Source organism: Haliotis asinina, chromosome 10 (genome assembly GCF_037392515.1).
Source record: "Haliotis asinina isolate JCU_RB_2024 chromosome 10, JCU_Hal_asi_v2, whole genome shotgun sequence".
In the NCBI taxonomy this organism is placed as follows: Eukaryota; Metazoa; Mollusca; class Gastropoda; order Lepetellida; family Haliotidae; genus Haliotis; species Haliotis asinina.
The window spans coordinates 53869481-53890419 of record NC_090289.1 but is presented as its reverse complement, the minus strand read 5'-3'; the positions used below and the strand labels follow the sequence as shown (position 1 = coordinate 53890419).

General features: G+C 40.6%; 2 protein-coding genes across 2 annotated transcripts in view; one reads left to right on the top strand and one right to left on the bottom strand.

The window, feature by feature from the left end:
* The window catches only part of LOC137298514 (zygotic DNA replication licensing factor mcm6-like), a 385641-nt gene that overhangs the window by 356320 nt on the left and 8382 nt on the right, over window positions 1-20939 (top strand). The gene's annotated exons all lie outside the window — the stretch shown is intronic.
* On the bottom strand, window positions 1037-17152 carry LOC137298516 (myeloid differentiation primary response protein MyD88-like). Its single transcript, XM_067830810.1, has 7 exons — window positions 16869-17152; window positions 16663-16772; window positions 5539-5834; window positions 4602-4757; window positions 3939-4131; window positions 3483-3574; window positions 1037-1735 (listed from the first exon to the last, which is right to left on the bottom strand). The coding sequence occupies exons 2-7, from the start codon at window positions 16710-16712 to the stop codon at window positions 1293-1295; spliced, it is 1230 nt and encodes a 409-aa protein (XP_067686911.1). The 5' UTR covers window positions 16713-16772; window positions 16869-17152; the 3' UTR covers window positions 1037-1292.

Sequence of the window (20939 nt, the reverse complement as noted above, 5' to 3'; positions counted from 1 at the left end):
GGTTACTGAAAAGGTCACGGCCTTTCCTTGATTAACGAAACGATACGTTGTTTCACACTTCTTCCAAGACTGAATAATGAGGGAATACTACATCATAATACTGAGTTGAGATCGCGACCGTAAGGATTTACAACAATCGTAGTAAAGCTGAGATTGTTTTGAGCAGGTCTATGCAAACTAAGTCTTATGTCCAAGGGCATTTACAACAAGTCAGAATAAAGACAAAACAGGGAAATACTATTATTGTGCCTTTCATATGGATTAGAAAGGTATGTCGAAAAATATTATCTTGGAAATCATTTGGTTTTGTTAACAATTTCAATGTAACATGTAACATTTCAAGTGGCCCAATAGTTTAATAGTCTTTCCCCTATGTTCTTTTGTCAACATTGTAAAATGGCAGTAGTTATGGTGCAGGATGGAGATATCTATGGGATAGTGAATATGCAGGAGGAAAGTGTAAAATACAACACAATACATCTAGATATTTGTGTGGCGCCGATATCGCTTTGTCGTTCCCTCGATCATTGGATCATACAACTCTTGCAGCCTACCAGGCGCAGCGAGTTAATGTGGCTTTCCCATCCCTACAAGGTACCCATTTACAGCTGGGTGGACTGGGGCTGTTCGGCACAGTACTTTGTCCATACTGCACGTTGCTCTACCCGGAACTAGGTGTTTGCATGTATTCATGTGGCCACCATCTGGTCATCTACCAGTGGATTCGTGGGTTCTTTTAAGTGCGCAGGGTTGTGTACTGCACACTAGGGGTTGTGACAACACTGAAAGAGTCTGCACACAAAGTTGACTCCAAGGTGTTTTACATCCGGTCACAGGTGGTCTCAATCCCAGCACCTCCAAGCTCGATGGATTTGTAGCCTCTCGCCTAAGACAGCTCTCCCACCGCGTCCCCATAAAATGAGACTAGTTGTGGCCAAACGGTCAGGGACAAACATTCACAGGCAAAGCCTTCACAAGTCTGTGCAATAAAACAGGACTTTAGCGGTCCTTATACGTGAAATAATATTCCAATAGCTCGTGTGTTTGTGTGTTTTAATTGCACAACCTTTAAGGTACATTATGGAACCAGTTTGGCAATATTTGCTCCCTAACATCTGATGACTGTGCGACAAAAGATCTCACTTCTTTTTCAAGCAAGGTCTGTATAAATTGAATGCTGCAGTTCCCCTGCAGATACTCTGTAGATTCAAATCGTTAAATCATTTCTGTCACAAAGGTCAACATTGGCTGGACGGGAATAGCTGAGAGATGCTTTTATCAGTCTGTCGATGTCAACGACGTGGAGGAACAGGGCTTGATGCCTGTGTGGATGAGGACATTGAGGATCCTTGTGGGGCACTCTGCACTGGGGACCCTTCTTTCATTGGACCACTTGATCCAGGGGAGTTGGCTGCTGTAGCAGCTCTAGAGGACGAGGAGGATGAGGGAGTAGACTGGATGATGGGCAGTGGTTGACTTGAGCTGCTGCTGCTACTGCTGCCACTGTTGCGATATTGTTCTTTGTCCAGACTGAGGGTGATATTCGTCAGTGAAATCTTGTCGTTGATCTGCAGCTCCTTAAAGTTGAGGGGAGCTTTAATTGCTGTGGCCAGCCGATGCCAAAACCAGTCCATTAAGTCTCGTTTTGTAAAATCACAGATTGATACGTGGTGGAGGATCTGGGGTATACTGCACGGCGTGATGAGAACAGGCACCAATTTCTTACTGCGGGAACCTACAAAACAATAAAGGAAAAGGAATTGCACGTGAAGCGACAACAAAATAATGATCTTTTGTTGAACAACATTTTTATTTGGGTATCCGAAATTATGAGACAAACCATCAAACTGACTGTAAGGAAATGAGCAGTACCTGTCCCATTAAGTCCCTTACACTTGAGTTATCGTCCTTCCCATTATGTGAAGCTACGAGGGTTGGATGAAAAGTTCTCAGTCTGAGTGGTTTTTCCCCACCAGGTAGAGACAGGTGTTTGCCACCAATGAGGACAATCATTTAGTGAATCATTGACACAAGAACTACAAACGTACTAATAGTTTTATCTCAACTACAACTCTTTTGGTAAACCTACCCTCTGAAATCATCAGAAATGTACAAAACTGAATACAGGGCAGTCATCAAGTACTTGCAAAAGAAAGGGATGTCCCCAACACAGATACATGCTGACATGGTCTCCACTCTAGGGGATGATGCTCCTTCATTTTCCACAGTAAAGAAGTGGGCTGCAGAATTTAATCGTGGCAGACAAAGCCTTGATGATGACCCACGCTCAGGAAGGCCTTCAACAGCAACCACTCCAGAAAACATCACGCGAGTGCTCGATATGTTGATGGATGATCGACGATTGACTACTCGACTTATTGCTAGTGTAGTGGGCATCTCTCATGAGAGGGTTGAGCATATTATCACCAACGAATTAGGAATGACGAAAGGTTCTGCAAGATGGGTGCCAAAGCTCTTGACAGCAGAACAAAAACGTGTCAGGTTCCAGACGTCCCTTGACAATTTGCGTCGTTTTGAAGCAGATCCCGATGATTTTGTGGCACGATTTGTAACCATGGATGAGACCTGGATACATCACTTTCAAACAGAAACAAAACTACAGTCAAAACAGTGGAAGCATCCTGATTCACCAGCTCCGAAGAAAGCCAAGTCTGTTCCTTTAGCTGGAAAGGTGATGGCATCAGTCTTTTGGGATTCCAGGGGTATTCTGCTCATTGATTATCTTGATAAAGGTCAAACTATCAACGGCAGATACTATGCTGATCTACTGAACCAGTTGCGAGAAGCAATCAAAGCCAAACGAAGAGGGATGCTCGCTAAAGGTGTCCTCTTCCACCAAGACAATGCGCCTGTTCACAAATCGGTGGTGGCCATGTCAACAATCCGCGATTGTGGCTTTGAACTCATTGACCATCCTCCTTATTCACCTGATTTGGCTCCTTCTGACGTCCACCTGTTCCCCAAAATGAAAAAGGAACTCGCCGGTCGCCATTTTGCAAGTAATGATGACGTCATTTCCGCTGTGACTGTTTTTTTTAGGGTAGCTGAAGAAGATTTCTTCCTGACCGGGATTCGGGCCTTGCAGCATCGCTGGCAACAGTGTGTGAACTTGGAAGGGGACTATGTAGAAAAATAAATTACAAACGTGGACTTTGTAACTTTTTTTCACAGTGAGGCTTAGACCTTTTCAGCCAACCCTCGTAGCTTCTTGTAGTATCTTTATGCAGAGAAAAATAGAAACCCGTTAACTTACTGATGGCACAGAGTATCAACTGTTAACTGTTTCTGTACACGAATATCATGTCAGCTTTCCCTCCTTTAAATTCATTGAACAAACCATACCAATGTTTATTGACTTCATCTTAAATGTTATTTTATATGATTAAATGTTGCTCAAAGTTAGCTTTAACCAAACTCACAGACATGACCTCAATAACGCCGAGGATTACACGGATCCTCACCTGGCGAAAGACTGTGCGCGAACCTCGTCTGAAAGTCGCAGGCTGGACTCATCAAGAAGCGGGGAGACATAATGATCACCATTCTCCGGCATCTGCAACGTGGATGAAGATACAGTGATTCTTTAGGGGTTTTAACACTTTTTGCTCTTTTTGTTCCCGCGTTGATAAGATGACGAAAGAGTGGGTGTCAGTGCTGTTCACGGATCGTTGAACAAACAAACAAAACAAACATGAAATCAGCCAGATAATGTATTGTCATTGAAGGCGCGGACATCGACCCATGATGTATCGGCAGCTTTACCTCATTTGTCATTTGTCATCCAACTTTGGCTTTGAACGTTATTAGTTTAAATGCCACAGTTTTGGCCATTGTCACAACAATCCTAGGCGCGGAGCATCACGGTGTAGGATTTAGTGAAGAGAAGAAGACGTCACTGTTCAATGGACGGTGCTCACCTGTCCTGAATCAGCTTTGCTGACACGGTGTATGTGGAAGACCCAGGCAGATCATCTCTCCAAGGAACAAACAGCTTGAGACCATACCTCGGCGACTCTAACTCTGACACCATCTTCTTCACAAACTGCAGATCATAACCCTCTGGGTTATAACACACGAACGCATCATAAAACGTTGGTGTGTCGCTCTCAACTGAAAAAAAACGGTAAGTGATGCAAGGCTGATAGTTATGATTGCTTGAAAAATATTTGTGTGTTTACAGATATCTCAGATCGATGTTATTATACAAGAGTATGTATAAAATGTGTCTTGTGGCTAACTGAAAAACAGTAAGTGATACAGGCAGGGATGGTTCTCATTGCTTTTAACATGTTTCTGTATTTACAGATGTCTCAAATCGATGTTATTACGTTAGACTTATAATAATTAGACACATAATTCATATAATGTGGCTTGCGTCTATCGCTATGTGCTTTTATAGAAGTGGGACCTCTTAACATTTAATCCTTGTCATAGGGGTACTTCAGTGTTCAGTTGCAAATACATTACACATGTCCATCCTAGAAAACACAACAATATTGGTGATGATAATTAACCAATATATCGATGGCCTATAACGTCAATGCCATGTTTATATAGTTCCAGACAGAAGAGCTTCCCACCACCCTGAACAGTCATGTATCTGTATTCATCAGTGTCATGGTCTGTGAAATCAGAAGATTGGGGAGTGGAGCTCTGGGATATGGTGTCATCTTGGAGAGGTATGACATCGTCCTGGCGACGTTCTTCCTGTGAGACATAGTGCTCGATGTCCAGAACTAAAACAGTCAGAGTGTAACACACACGACATGTAACACCATACATAGAGCAATGCAGCACAATCTGTTCGACTGATCTCATGATGTCCCTTTTGGTTCGTCGTGTTTAGACAGGACAAACTTCTCATTCCTGCTTGCATTCTCGGAGTTAAAGAATGATGAATCAAATCATTACACAGTACTGTATTTTTATCTCGATACAAAGTAGCAAACAGTCGTTTGTATTGTCGGTCGATCACATCCACAAACTCGGTAAATTCTGCAGTAAATAAATGTACATGTATCAGGCATGTGAGTTGAAGATATTTCTCTGATGATGTCTGTCCTGTGTATAACTAGTTGCAGAAACAAAACACTGCATCCTGGTTGACAAGACTCTTCTAAACTGACATATTATCAGAATATGCCTTGAGAGATGTGATACGACATGTAACACCATATTTCGGTTTCAGTGAGATGGTCTTACAGTAAACACAATTATAAATGTCAGTGTAAAAATTCCCTGTTAACAATTGTCGATAACGTTTACAAATATGCTTTGTCAGTCCACTGTTTAGATGGTTGCTTGTAATCCGTCTGCCCTCAATGGCCATGACGAAAGCTGACCAGAAATCCTTCGAATCCTTGATGTTAGTCATTTTGTATCTTTAACCAAAGAACCCCCAAAATCATTACTGGGTTATCTGTACCGAAGCATTAACTTCAAAAGTGCATGATGATATTTATAGAAAGTGCATTTAGAGAGGATGGACATTCCCAGGTCTGAACACAGTGAACTTACTAATGCTACGTTTGCAGTCAGTCATCACATCATCACGACCCATCACCCTGAGGAACGAAAAGAGTTGACCAACAGTGGGGGACAAGTCTGGTCTCCTTGACCACTCGTTCAGCACCTCCGTTGTTGGGTCTCTCTGCCGGCTGAAGTTCTGGATCTCCAGGAAGGAGAAGCCAATTTGCTCGGCCAGTCCATTATAATCAGCTACAATGCCATCTTCATTCGGCAGCCTCTCAAGGTTGAGGTACAGCGAGAGCTTCTTTCGAGCTGAGACTCGGAGTGCATCTAGCGATACGTTCCTACAGCAAGAAAGAACAGTGAGTGGGAAGGAGGTGATTCTGTTCAATGTTAAACGTCTAAAACGTTTAATGCATGAATCCATACAAGGGTGATTTGCTTTTCGGTGAGGATGATACTCTACCTTACATCTGCTTACTATTTTGCTCACGGTGAAATTGCAGTTCGAGTACTGAAAAGTCCGATTTACAGGACATACCGTTCTGTATTCGGTAGAAGCTATGCTCTGTCCGATCATATAACCGAAATGCACTACAATGGAACGGTCCTTCTCATCAATTTGAGTAAACTACAAGATTTCCATAAATGACAAAGGATATCTATTTCAATATCTATCTCTGAGACGCTAAAATGGAAGACAGTGATATTTGTAAATTCTTTTTTAGTAAATACTTCCATAGTACGTTAATAGAGCAACAAAGAGTCCAAAGTTTTCACGCCCCTAAAAAGTATGTCAACAAAGTATTACAAGCATGTGTTTATGAATCACTATTAAATAGTGACCGTACCACGTGTTCCACGAAATCTGATTTTGGACTAAGTTCAAGTCACAAGAAGTCTGTTTAAAGCTACAACCGAGGCCCTCCACCTAAATGACATGAATGACAGGAGGAAATGCCCCAGTGAGTAAGCCAAGTACCAGCAAGATATCCCTGGCGAGATGCTGACGATGTTGGCTTCCGACTGAAACCCTCCAGGAATTTGAGGAGTGACCATATAGACCATATGTGTATTGGTACTAACGGATACAATTGTAGTCACGTTATAGTAACAGTCTTGGTAGGATCATAACATTATTTCAGCATTTACACGCGGATTTTCTTTACAAAAAAATAAGTATTAATTTAAAATCAGCAAAGATTTGCAGTATCGCTACGTATGGGCTGTTGATATAGAGATCATTTTCGAATTGTGTTTTCGAGGAAAATGCGTAACATTCCATTTGAATCCGCATACAGAGGTGTTTAATGACGTGAAACGGTCAATAAAACCAGTATAGAGATCCTAATTTACTGTAGGTATGTGATGTATGTGAAATTCAATTATTAAAGTTTTAAATGTCTGACTGATCTGATATCTTCAATAACGGCCAATTAGCCAGTTACATTAGCCATTTACCTTAGCCATACATGGCAGAAATACCACCTACCACACCGACTGGACAAAAAAATGTCCACGAAATGGTATTTTTCCTCAGGTGAACAGTCGACTTCCTTGTACATGTGTGTCTGTGTGTCTCGCATGGGTAGGACACGCTGACATTTGTACAACAACCGATACGACAAACTCGTATGAGCGATTGACTCCGTGAGTCGTGTTGGGGTTTCAGCTGATTATTACATTCTAACTGTCTGATGCTACAGAGCTGGTGGTATCTACAGGTTTCCTATGAGTCATGTTAGCATTACGGCAGATCAGTACCTTATAATTGTGTACAGTGACAGTGCTAGTGGCATCTACAGGTTTCCCATGAGACATGTTAGATTTACAGATAAATACCATATAACTGTGCTACGTGACAGAGCTGGTGGTATCTACAGGTTTCCTATGAGTCATGTTAGCATTACGGCAGATCAGTACCTTATAATTGTGTACAGTGACAGTGCTAGTGGCATCTACAGGTTTCCCATGAGACATGTTAGATTTACAGATAAATACCATATAATTGTGCTACGTGACAGTGCTAGTAGCATATACAGGTTTCCCATGAGTCGTGTTAGAGTTATAGCAGATAAGTACCTTATAATTGTGTACAATGACAGTGCTAGTGGCATATACAGGTTTCCCATGAGTCGTGTTAGAGTTATAGCAGATAAGTACCTTATAATTGTGTACAGTGACAGTGCTAGTGGCATCTACAGGTTTCCCATGAGACATGTTAGATTTACAGATAAATACCATATAATTGTGCTACGTGACAGTGCTAGTAGCATATACAGGTTTCCCATGAGTCGTGTTAGAGTTATAGCAGATAAGTACCTTATAATTGTGTACAGTGACAGTGCTAGTGGCATATACAGGTTTCCCATGAGTCGTGTTAGAGTTATAGCAGATAAGTACCTTATAATTGTGTACAGTGACAGTGCTAGTGGCATATACAGGTTTCCCATGAGTCGTGTTAGAGTTATAGCAGATAAGTACCTTATAATTGTGTACAGTGACAGTGCTAGTGGCATATACAGGTTTCCCATGAGTCGTGTTAGAGTTATAGCAGATAAGTACCTTATAATTGTGTACAGTGACAGTGCTAGTGGCATATACAGGTTTCCCATGAGTCGTGTTAGAGTTATAGCAGATAAGTACCTAATAATTGTGTACAGTGACAGTGCTAGTGGCATATACAGGTTTCCCATGAGTCGTGTTAGAGTTATAGCAGATAAGTACCTTATAATTGTGTACAGTGACAGTGCTAGTGGCATATACAGGTTTCCCATGAGTCGTGTTAGAGTTATAGCAGATAAGTACCTTATAATTGTGTACAGTGACAGTGCTAGTGGCATATACAGGTTTCCCATGAGTCGTGTTAGAGTTATAGCAGATAAGTACCTTATAATTGTGTACAGTGACAGTGCTAGTAGCATATACAGGTTTCCCATGAGTCGTGTTAGAGTTATAGCAGATAAGTACCTTATAATTGTGTACAGTGACAGTGCTAGTGGCATATACAGGTTTCCCATGAGTCGTGTTAGAGTTATAGCAGATAAGTACCTTATAATTGTGTACAGTGACAGTGCTAGTGGCATCTACAGGTTTCCCATGAGACATGTTAGATTTACAGATAAATACCATATAATTGTGCTACGTGACAGTGCTAGTAGCATATACAGGTTTCCCATGAGTCGTGTTAGAGTTATAGCAGATAAGTACCTTATAATTGTGTACAGTGACAGTGCTGATGGCATCTACTGTATTATCATACAAACATGACTTTTATATTTTCTGAAAGCTTATTCCATGCAGATGTACCTCGTATAAGAACTTGTTCATGTACATGAACGCAAATAGGTGTACCATCGCGTTGAAACACATCTACTTTCCTCCGACTGGCCCCAGACACACAAACCGTCCTCACAGCATCGATAGACGTACGAGAGGCGACAGTAGACAGATTTTTACGATGATTTTGACCAATGTGCCAGTTTCATAGAAACATTATTTTAACACGTTATGAAAGCATATTCAATGCAGATTTACACCATACAAGTACTTGTTCATGTACATGAACGCACACAGGTGTGCCATCGCGTTGAAACACATCTACTTTCCTCCCACTACTCGTCAGAGATACGGCACCCGTGAACGGCCACCTCCTCGTGGTGGGTCCTGGGTAACGCTAAGAGCCGTTCATCCCCGTCGTGGACCTGGGGGCATATTTGGCCCACCAACCCGTTTGTCGTGGGCTGTGACCCTGTGTCGGTGGATGAGGGGATCCTGGTGGCTGAGGGCATGGGAGCAGGACAGTGTTCCTAATGCTCAACACACCCCTTTGGCCCTAACTTCACCTTGACGGGTGGTTGAATGAGTCCGGTTCAACCAATCGGCTGGTCACGCCAAGCCCTGAGCATTACTATGAGTAATGTTGCACACATTTTTGAGAACTGTAATATGTGTATTATTAGGTCTTGGTCTAATTTTGGACCTTCTGAATTTCAATTTTACTAATTCATGTTTTTGTCTAGAGTCGTGATTGAAACTGTTGACAAGACACCATTAAAGCTGAACCTTTTCGCAATATCTATGGATATTCAGGGTATTGCCGGAGAAGTCAAGAACATGAGAAAGTTACGGTCAGGTGCGTTGCTGGTTGAATGCGCTAAAAGACAGCAATCTGCCAACCTTATGAGCACCGAATCGTTCGTCGGCGTTCCAGTTACTCTGCTCACAAGACCTTAAATACAAGCAAAGGCATTGTCAGAGACCGCGATCGACTATTTGCTGAAATGTCAGAACTTGATATTGTGTATGAAATGAAAGATCAAGGTACGCTCTACGTCAAACGTTTTTTAACCCGTAAAAACAATGCAACTGTTCCCACCAACACTTATCTGTTCTCCTTTTCATCTCCGACAGAGCCAAAATCATTGAAGGTTGGTTACTGCAACATCAAGGTTGACGTGTACATTCCGAACCCGCTCAGATGTTTTAACTGTCAGAGGTACGGCCATGGTGTAAATACTTGTACATTGTCCGTTGTGTGTGCTAACCGTGGTGAGGAGATTGTACAAGTACCTTTAAAAAATGCACCAACTGTTCAAGAAACCATTCATCTTTTTCGAAAGAGTGTGCGATTTGGAAAGAACACATGAAAATTAACAAGATCAAATTTACCCGAAACATTTTCTGACGCCAAAAAACTTGTAAAGAGATCTGAACTTCCAGAAAGTTATGCTTCTATAACCAAAACAACAACTGAATCAAGCCATAAAATATCTACCTCATCCACAAGCTGTCAAACAAATTTGACTTGGGTCAAATGTGATTCTCCCCAGACTTTATATCCTACTACATCATCTCCAACTACGGAATCACTTCCTAGTAAGTCACAAAAGCAGTCAGAGTCATTTTCTGATCTCAAGCCATCCTCTCAGTCGCGTTCACAATCTCAGTCGTCATCTGATACAGCCAGCTATTACAAGCAAAACTAAACTGATGCATGAGGCCTCATAAACAAAAATAAGTGGAAGAGCCTCGAAAGGGTCGGAAAATAGAATTCAGCTACACAACAAATATGGATCTCTGGAGGACATGGACGTGTCTGAAAACGTCCATTCTAGGGCACATAGCTTGTCGCCCTCCAAAAGAGTGCGGGGTAGTTCCCCAATAAATCCCCCCAAAAGATTGTTTATTCCAATAATATTGTGCAGTGGAACTGCAGAGGACTGAGGACTAATCAACATGAACTACAGCTATTAGTCCAAGATTTTACATCTTCAATGATCTGTCTGCAGGAGACTTCTTTATAACAGACAGATACTTTTGACCTTCGTCATTACAAAGCAATGCTTTTCATATCCAGGTGAAAGGGCCACGGGAGGATCTTCTAATGAAAGAGAACATTATCCATAGCCCTGTTTCACTTACTACTAATCTTCAGGCCGTTGCAGTACGACGATTTGTCACTCACAAATTCAGAACTACTAAATGAATTTGAATGGTCAGTCCACGATGGCCTCTGTGGAAGTGACCATTTTCCTACTATATTAAAATCTGTAAGTCCATCTGATGTTCCTCTATCATCAAGGCTAACTGGGCTTTATATGAAACACTCTTTGCTACAAAACTTTAACCTGAACGTTTTATTGACGTTCCTCGTGCTATTAAATGTTTTTCGGACGAAATCAATTCCATAGCTGATGAGTGTATACCAAATTCCTCTGCAGTTCCACATATTCTAAAGCCATGGTTCAACGATGAGTGCAAACAAGCTAGGAAGGCAAGGGAAAAAGCAGAACATTCTTTCCATCGCCATCCTATGGTGCATAATTTGAATAAATGTAAAATTTTAAATGCTATAGCACGGCGTACCTTTAAACAGAACAAACGCCAATCTTGGCAAAATTTTGTATCCAAAATAAATACTCGGACACCCATGTCCAAGGTATGGAACATGGTTCAGAAAATTAAAGGTAAAGGTACTAAATCTAGTTTCCATCATCTTAAACATGGAGATCAATTGCTTACTGATAAATCAGATATTGCGAATAAACTGGGTGAAATTCTCGCTAAACATTCTTCATCTTCGAATTATGTACCTAAATTCCAGCAGTATCAAAGACAACAAGAAAAGAAACCTGTTAATTTCTATTCTGATAACGGGGAATGACTATGATGAAGTATTTTTTATTCATGAGCTCTATACCGCTCTTGACTAAGTCCACGATACTGCTGAAGCACTTACCAGAATCCTGTCTTCAAACTCTGTTGACTATTTATGATGACATTTGGACATCGGGTAACTTTCCTCCCTCATGGCGTGACGCTGTAGTAGTACCAATACCTAAACCTGGACGTAATCCTACGGATCCATCCAATTATCGACCTTTTTCATTAACTAGCTGTGTTTGCAAAACCATGGGACGTATGATAAATAATCGACTTGTTTGGTACAAGTCTTGTACTGGGAAATTAGGCTTAGAAGTTATTGAATACGGCATCTGAGAAAAGAAATACAGTTCGCTCTACCACCATGTATAGTGTAATAAAGCACACTTTGGCCCTGAACTATTATAACGACATGGTGTAATAAAGCACACTTTGGCGCTGAACTATTATAACGACATGGTGTAATAAAGCACACTTTGGCCCTGAACTATTATAACGACATGGTGTAATAAAGCACACTTTCGCCCTGAACTGTTCTAACGACATGGTGTAATAAAGCACACTTTGGCCCTGAACTATTATCACGACATGGTGTAATAAAGCACACTTTCGCCCTGAACTATTATAACGCATTCTTTAATGTTATAATAGTTCAGGGCCAAAGTGTGCTTTATTACACCATGTCGTTATAATAGTTCAGGGCGAAAGTGTGCTTTATTACACTATACATGGTGGTAGAACGAACTGTATTTCTTAATAAAAAAACCAGAAACGAATGAATTACAATATAAACAAGAATATAATCAATTAAAACAGAAATATAGCAATTATAAATCCTTATTTACAGATGGATCCAAGGAGGGTGGCGCAGTAGCTTGTGCCACTGTCATTGGATCCAGAACAATATCTTCTAGATTACCTTGCCTCCAGGCTATTAAAACTATTTCTTGTAGACATCCACTTTTAATTGAAATTATTGAATTGTATAATGATCTTGCTACTGGCCAATGCGACATCTTCTTTTGTTGGTTACCCAGCCACGAAGGCATTTCTGGTAACACAATGGCCGATTTGGCTGCCAAGGCAGCACTCAACAAATCTGTGACACCACTTCTTATTCCATGCTCTGATTACAAAGCTAGCATTAGAACTTACATCCGTGATCTGATGCAGAAGAAGTGGGACACCCAAGTAGGTATAAAAATGACATGAAATAAAACCGTATATTGGTTACACCTACTTGGACTGTCAGTTCAGATTTGAAGAGGTTATTTTACGACGATGTCGTACTGGCCATACAAGATATACTCGTGTATACGTGTTAAAAGGTGAAGATCCTCCTTTTTGTATCCATTCATCACAAGGGATAAGTATTTTACAGTTAAAACGATTAAGGATCTTTTTACCATCGTTAGTTCTCATTTAATTATTGATTTTTAAAGAAATTAATTATTGGTATTTTGCATTAGTAGCTTGAATTGTTGGTGGCTGTACCCTCAAAGGGTGCTGAAGTGTTGTAAAATTATTGTCCTCCTGAGAGGATACGTAAGTCCAAAAACATTCAGAGAAAATTTAAACTTTCCACTGTTCTTAGTCGTAGTATATGTGTACTTTTTGGCTAGATGTGTCCAAATTGCTAACAGCCGAGGGGATGATGTAAATCCATCTAGGGTCAAAGCAAGTAGCAAAGGTATTGTAAGTCCCAATGGTCCCTAGTATGGTGATCTACCTCCAGTTTTTGGCAATCTATAGCTTGATTGTATATTGTATTGTCCGAATAGTGATATTAGTTTTAACTTTCCACGCTAGTTTTAATTCCATTTGTGATATTCTAGTTGTTTTACTGTCCTTCGTTGACAGGTTTTTATAGTAGACCTATATTTCATTTCAGTATGAAATGTTCTCATCACGATATGGCTGAGATATTGCCGATGTGACGTTAAATATTAGCACACTCACTCACTCTGAAAGCTTATTCAATGCAGATTTACATCATATAAGTACTTTTCCATGTACACGAACGCACATATGTCCACCATCGCGCTGAAATACATTTACTTTTCTCCTACTGGCCACAGACCTACAAACCGTCCTCAAAGCATCAATAGACGTACGAGAGGCAAAAGAAGTGCGCAGTATGTTCACTCACATGAAGTGGTAAGTAAAACTTCAGAGGATGATCTTTACAGTTTAAGCAATATGTTCTCTTGAACATGCCCACACTGCCACTGCATGTAGGAATTAGGAATTTCCTTAAGTTTTATGTCATTTCCATTAACATGTAATTATAGAAATACAATTTCTCTACTTTTAACAGATGTACGGAAGATGCCACTTCCCTGAGCAGATTTTGCTCAACTCCATGTGAACTGAATTTTTGTCACAAGGGAATAAACATGATTCTGTCTTTTAGTAACTAAACAACACGAAACAAGATAACTAGCATTTAGCTATGTGTTTTTAAGTATACCACAGACGATAAAGCATCGTGAGCAGGAAATAGCACAGTGGCTGGCAGTGTCTACAATACAGCCATGTCAGCTGTCTGCATATATGCTGTACTCCAAAGCCATTAGATGTACACACCAACGAGCTAACTTGCTGCATTGAATCACGCCTGTTGCAGGCGCCCAGTCTCCTACCTGTATATTCAGGGCTAATCAACTGCTGTCAAAAACTATGCCTGACCGCATTCGGCCTAGTCCTCATTCCGGCTTAATCATTGCTGGAAAACAGTGTTGTGTGTGTGATACAATCAACTGCATAATCTACCTGAAATGTTTTATTCTGTCAGAAGACGAATACAATTCGACGTACTGAAGAATGTTAAACATGCACCTGTGTCCGAGAATTTATTTCTATCTCACGCAAATACATGGAGTATATTTTCTGTGTTGTCCTTTTAATTTATTGTTTTCCTTAATGAATACCGTTTAAACCATTCACCAAAGTAAAAGAGAGGAAAGCCGATGATAGTGTTGACAATGACGCACAGCGCCTGCAAATACTCTTCGAAGATAATCAGTACGAGAATAACTCCTTCATACCAAAATATAAGACTATGAGACTTTAAGCATTAAAAAATGTGTTTATAAGTCGTCGATCAGTTACGCTATAGGCAATATTTTCAGTTTGTAATCATCTGGAACAATTTTACTCCTGTCTTCCTCGTGAATATGTCATCTCATTATCATGTGAGAGATCGTTATCACGTGATCAGTTCAGTAGAAATGGGGTAAGAAATTTCCATGAGCAGGATTTACCCACCTCCATGTGACTTGAATATTTGTCAGCACAACCTGGCCTTCCACAGGTTAACAAACACAAACAGGGGACGGAATAATCAGCATTTGATTATGTGTTTCAAGCTTTCATGAAATATACCTCGGACGACAAGGGCACCGTAAGCAGGAAATTACACAATCGTTAGTTTGTTTTCTTCCCAACTTCTTTCTCTCTGTCATCTTACAAAATGTTGTAGAAAAGTATTACATAAGCATCCCAACCCACATCATATATTTACGGTGGTTTTAAAAGAAACATCCATTTTCAGAAACGTTTTTGTATTTGGTGCGGTTCCAATGGTGAACACTAGCTAGGATTACAAGTCTGTTTGTTATAATCGTCTTGACAATGAAGTATTGCAGATTTATAGCCGTGGATATATTTACAAAGATATGCATCATAGCCTAAAATTCATACATCAAAAACATTTTTATGTATTTATAAAATCAGTGTGTAAACCGATGAAACTGTATGGTCACTTCCGATAGCACCTCACATAGGAGGGGTTCACGCTTCATTTCATTGGCTAAAACTGTGGCGCACGCTTACAGGGACTGTATATTCTGTAAAACAGCATACACGGCTAATGCGGGGATAAGTTGACATGTATTCTCGAAGATACGATGTCGATATGTCAACACCGTGAGCTGTAATGAAATGTCGAAGCAAGCATTCGAATTCAACATTAATTTTGATTGGCACGAAATGTCAGCTAAGGCTGACACTGACTTCTTTTTTCAGTGTGCTGGGTGAAGTTACACAGTGGGCGTACGTCACTTCCGGAACACATGCAAATAACTGGTTTTCGCAGGATTACTTTTGACGAAGTTGGCTAAGTTTTGATTCATGCAAAATGCAAGATGGGTAGGGGTCGTATTAGTTCCAAAATATTCCGTAACTGTCTGTAAAGATGAATACGTTAATATTTCAACCACTAATACATCCAAATGAAATAAATCACCTTTTCATGAGCGATGAATTGTGTTTTTTTTTCTTGTGTAATTGGCATATGTAAACAGCCGACCCTGGGTGCAGTATTTCTGCTTTTCCGATGTTTGCACGTGCCGACAAAACAGAGAGGCCCAGTATGCATCAACCTAGGATGATTGTGAATATTTTGCCGGAAAAACAACTAAGTCTTGTTCTGCAAGTTGTAATCTATTCAGTGCAAATGTCGAAAGCGTGGCATCCGAGATCGAAAAACCTGTTCATTCACGACTGTCAAGTACCCGACCACCCTTGGGGATTTTACGGGACGCTTTAATTACCCTGCATCGTGTTCACACTCAACCGAGTTCCACGGTGACTGAATTAATTAGGGGTAAGCGCTTCAGTTATGAAGAATATGGCTCTGAGCAGCGTTAGAATCACTCACTCACTCTTATGACACACAACTAATTCAGTTTGTTTAAATTTGAAAGAAGTGTTCAACAAAAAAGTATTTTAAGTCAGTCGCTGGGTGGATCTGTGAGAAACTGCTTTCACACAAAGGTAAACACACTGTAGACCCTTGGGAGAAGGGATGAAAATTATATTTGTGTCCTTAGGCAAACTGGAACATGAGGATCTAACATTTGAGTGAGTGAGTGAGATTAGGAGGGTGCGTGTGTTCGCGTGTGAGGTGGAGGTTGAGACAGCACTGAACCCTCAATGGAACATTCACATCGATAAAAAGGCTTTACCGTAGTTTAGAATAAATCTGGTCTGTGATGTCCTGCTTACCTATAGCGTGAAGGAATCGACACATCATCGTCATCTGAGTTCGACGCCATGTCTCCAGCTGAATCAGTCACATTGGTCACACTGTGGACGGTAGGCCGTTCGTTCTACACCTTAAAACAACAACATGGTGACTTCTGAATCATGCAATAACAAATGCTTTTCCTAGAAAGTTCAAATTCTCTTTTGGCGGCGGTGTTCACTAATACCTGAAATGAGGTCTTCTATATTCAGCGCAGTTTCATGGACGTTCCAACACTGTGTCGTTCGTACCAGGAGGTAACTACGATATTCAAAACAAGTCGTTAATGAAGTCTTTTTGTCTTTACTTTTACTCCCAACCAACTGCACACTGTAAAGCACTGTTGGGTCAGCATTAGGTTTCTATTAATTAAAAATATTTTATCACCTACAGATTGCCATTGCCCATCTTAAGACATAAGTCCGTAGGTAGCAATTATCATGACTTATGTCCCTTTACTTGCACCTGTATGACATGGCCCAACTTCCTGTTTGAGGTCGTGACTGCGGATTCTATTTATATTATTCTAGGCTGAAATCCTATGCAGCCATGGGCAATGGGAATGTGAAAAGATAATGAAAGTCAACTACAATTTGATAGCAAGTGAAGGACTGTATTATTGAAGGGCAGGATCAAATCGACATAATATAATATATGAGGATGATATTTTGAAACATTCTTGAACTTTTAGTCATATCTTCACATGACATATCAGTAATATGTGCTATCGCCTTTGCCCGTTTCAAAACGTGCATGTTTGGATCAATAATCCGAAGCTTCTTTTTCAGAGGTTTAGTGAAATACGTTCTAAAGGATTATTTTGGAGGTTTTAGGGACATATTCTTGTAATCATTCATCAATTTTTCATTTCAACCGAATTGGCATGCTTCAGCTGTCGATATTCCTAACGTTTGTTTATTTCGTCACTAAGTCAGTTAGTCAAATAGCGATAACACCAGGTGTCCGCAAAACAGGGAATGCATTCTGTCCATCCATGACACAGGTAATGGTTCTGTTGTGTGTGTGATGTTAAAATTTGACAATTCATGATTGGCCAGTGTCGTAATTTTGAACCATTCATGGCGCATGCGAGGGTTATGTTGATATATGATACCTCTAGTTCATTGTCTTCTTGTGATGTGAAAATATGACAATTCATGGTTCCGGAGTGACGTAATATGGGGCAGTTCATGGTGCGTGATACTGGTAGATGACAACTCGATACTGACATATTATAACAACTACATACTGATTTATGAAAACTCGACACTGATATCTAATGACTAGATACTGATATATGACGACTCGATATAAATATATAACATCTAGATATTGATCTATGACAACTCGACATTTCATATGACAACTCGATATTGATGTATAACGACTACATACTATGTATTGATGTATGACAACTCGATATTGAAAACAGACAACTCGATATTTTATATAACAAGTAGATACATGACAACTCGATATTGTTATATAACAAATCGATATTTTCACATGACAACTCGATATTTTATGTGACAACTAGATATTGATATATGACAACTCGATATTGATATACGACACCTAGCTACGAGGGGAAGTCAATATGTTCATAGAACTCGATATAAAACAGAACACAATGGTTGTGATATTGGTTTTATTTTTCAATATAGTCTCCCTGAACCTCGATGCATTTTGCCCATTTGTCTTTGAGACTGTCTATGCCCTTGAAATAGAAGTCCTCAGATTGGTCCCTCAGCCACGCCTCTGTTGTTGCCTTGAGGTCATCATCATTGGCAAATCTTGTTCCACGCAAGTGAGATTTCAAATTGCGAAACAGATAGTAGTCGCTGGGGGCCAGATCTGGACTGTATGGGGGATGGTTTAGTTGTTCGAATCCACATTGTTGAAGAGAAGCTTGTGCAACACGGCTCTTGTGGACTGGTGCATTGTCGTGGAGAAGCATGACTCCAGCTGTCAACTTCCCACGCCTCTTCTCTTTGATGGCCGCTCTCAATCTTTTCAACAAGTCAGCATAGTAAGCCCCTGTGATCGTAGTTTTAGGTGGTTTATAGTCTATGAGAATCACACCCTTTGAATCCCAGAAAACGGTTGCCATGATCTTGCCAGCAGAAGGTTGTGTTTTGAACTTCTTGGGTGCAGGAGAATGCTTGTGCTTCCACTGCATGGATTCTTGTTTGGTTTCGGGATCCCAGTGATGAATCCAGGTTTCATCCCCAGTAACCAGACGAGCATGAAAGTTATCAGGATCAGCGTTGTAGATGTCCAACAGCTCACGACTGGATTCAACTCTCTGGTGACGATCATGTGCATTTAGGTTACGAGGGACCCATCTTGCGGATACCTTGGACATGTGCAGGTGTTCATGGATCACTGTGCAAACACTTCCATGTGAAATGCCACACTCTGAAGCTATCTCGTCCACCTTTATTCTCCGATCGGACATAATTAAGCGTTGGATCCGGGCAATTGTTCTTCTGTAATGGCTTCAGAAGGTCTTCCTGACCGTGGGTCATCTTCCAAGGAGCTGCGACCTCGCTTAAACTCAGCTGACCATTTTGCCACAGTGGAATATTGAGGGGCTTCCTCGCCATACACATTGATCATGCGTTTGTGGATTTCGGTTGCATTCACACCTTCTTTAGTGAGAAACTTGATAACTGCACGAAACTCAGTTTTGGAGGTTTCCATGATTTGTGCAGAATAATCGTCTTTTAAAGGCTCTAACTCTCAAGTAAATGCTCGAGGAAGGTTGGGTATCAGTATACAGAGTCACAGATGAATCAACTCAATAATGACACCTATGACAACATCACCAAGGATATATCAGCACCCACTTCTATGAACTTATTGACTTCCCCTCGTATTAATATTTATCAACTCCATATTGGTACATGACAATTATATGCTGACCTACGACAACTAGTACTTCCGCGTCATGAATAATGGCAAGACGTTGGTCATTACGGTGCGTGCGTGATTTTACGGTACACACATTCAGTCCGTAAATGCAAGATTATCCAGAGACGCAGGTTTCTGCTAGAATCAAGCTACCACGGATTCACTGTGATTGCAGTCTCCTTTGAACAGTACGTCAGATATACTATAAGTTATCACATCGTGTCGTGGGAAATACGGGGTTTATAGAAAACCCGTTTTTCCCAAGACACGATGTGATAACGCATTTATCTAGCTGAATGTTTTCACTAAATCAAAACAAAACAACACGCATCGAATCGGCTTGCTGCCATGTTGACACCAGCTGATCGTTTGACCTCAATGCACCCCACGTTACTAAAGGCTTGTCGATACACGCTTTTCTCACTTCGCGTCGTCACCGAGGCGTAGCTGGGTGATATGACTTTCGTAGCGGAAGTACACGACTTCTACACTCCCGCTCGCGGATCGTGACGGATGTACATGGTATTTTATCAGAGTCACATGGACCAATCAAAACTCGACATTCTTACATGAGGCTAGATAAAACATGTTATATTCTGCTGATATTAATGTGGGAATAATGCCGGTCACTCGTCTTTGCTCCGAGACCACAGGGTATGGTTACACAAAAACTGATATCCTGGAACTAATACGGAACATGAGCTAGGACATAATATAAAAGTGTAACTGTTAAGTGGAAAAGATATTTATTACAACATCTCTCTTCTTTAAGAGATCTTAATTTGAATGTCAGTAGGTAATGATGAATGGTAAACAATGTTCAGAGTTCATGTTGTGGAGCAATATCAGTTCATTGGCAACAGTTCTCTTTGGCACAGGGAACATAGGCATAGATCAGTATGACTAGATGTGAGGTACAGTGTAAATGCATCTTTACTAAAACTAACTAGTACTAAAGTTCTTCCAGCTTGGATGGTATGACCTTGCATAAATTCGATAAAGAGTCAGTTTAAATTCACAGCGGCATTGTTCAGTCTTAGTATTTAGCTGTTATTTTCACCATATGACCCGAACGAATCTCCCTGACTACTTTAAATTTACGAATGTGGTTTTGTGCTTTTTTGAGATTCAGATGGCTTGAATTCCGGGACTTTCTTGAGTAATGGATTCAGGCTCAAATGTTACGCGTCGAGTTGCCTTATTATGAGATTTGTCCTTGAGCGGAAGTTTGGGTATCTCGACTGGACGGTGGATGAGTTCACTCAGTTGTGAGCGATTCTTCGAAGTGTGTGTTTGCACTGACTCATTGTGTTTCGGACCTGTACTGGGAGTCCTGTACCATGAT

What these genes read in the sequence shown, in the direction of transcription:
- LOC137298516 (XM_067830810.1), bottom strand. Translation starts at nt 16,712, where the DNA reads ATGGCGTCGAACTCAGATGACGATGATGTGTCGATTCCTTCACGCTAT. An exon ending in TGACTGCAAACGTAGCATTA is followed by an intron (nt 4,758 to 5,538) that starts GTAAGTTCACTG and finishes TGACTGTTTTAG; the next exon opens with TTCTGGACATCGAGCACTAT. An exon ending in ATACATGACTGTTCAGGGTG is followed by an intron (nt 4,132 to 4,601) that starts GTGGGAAGCTCT and finishes GTTTTTTTTCAG; the next exon opens with TTGAGAGCGACACACCAACG.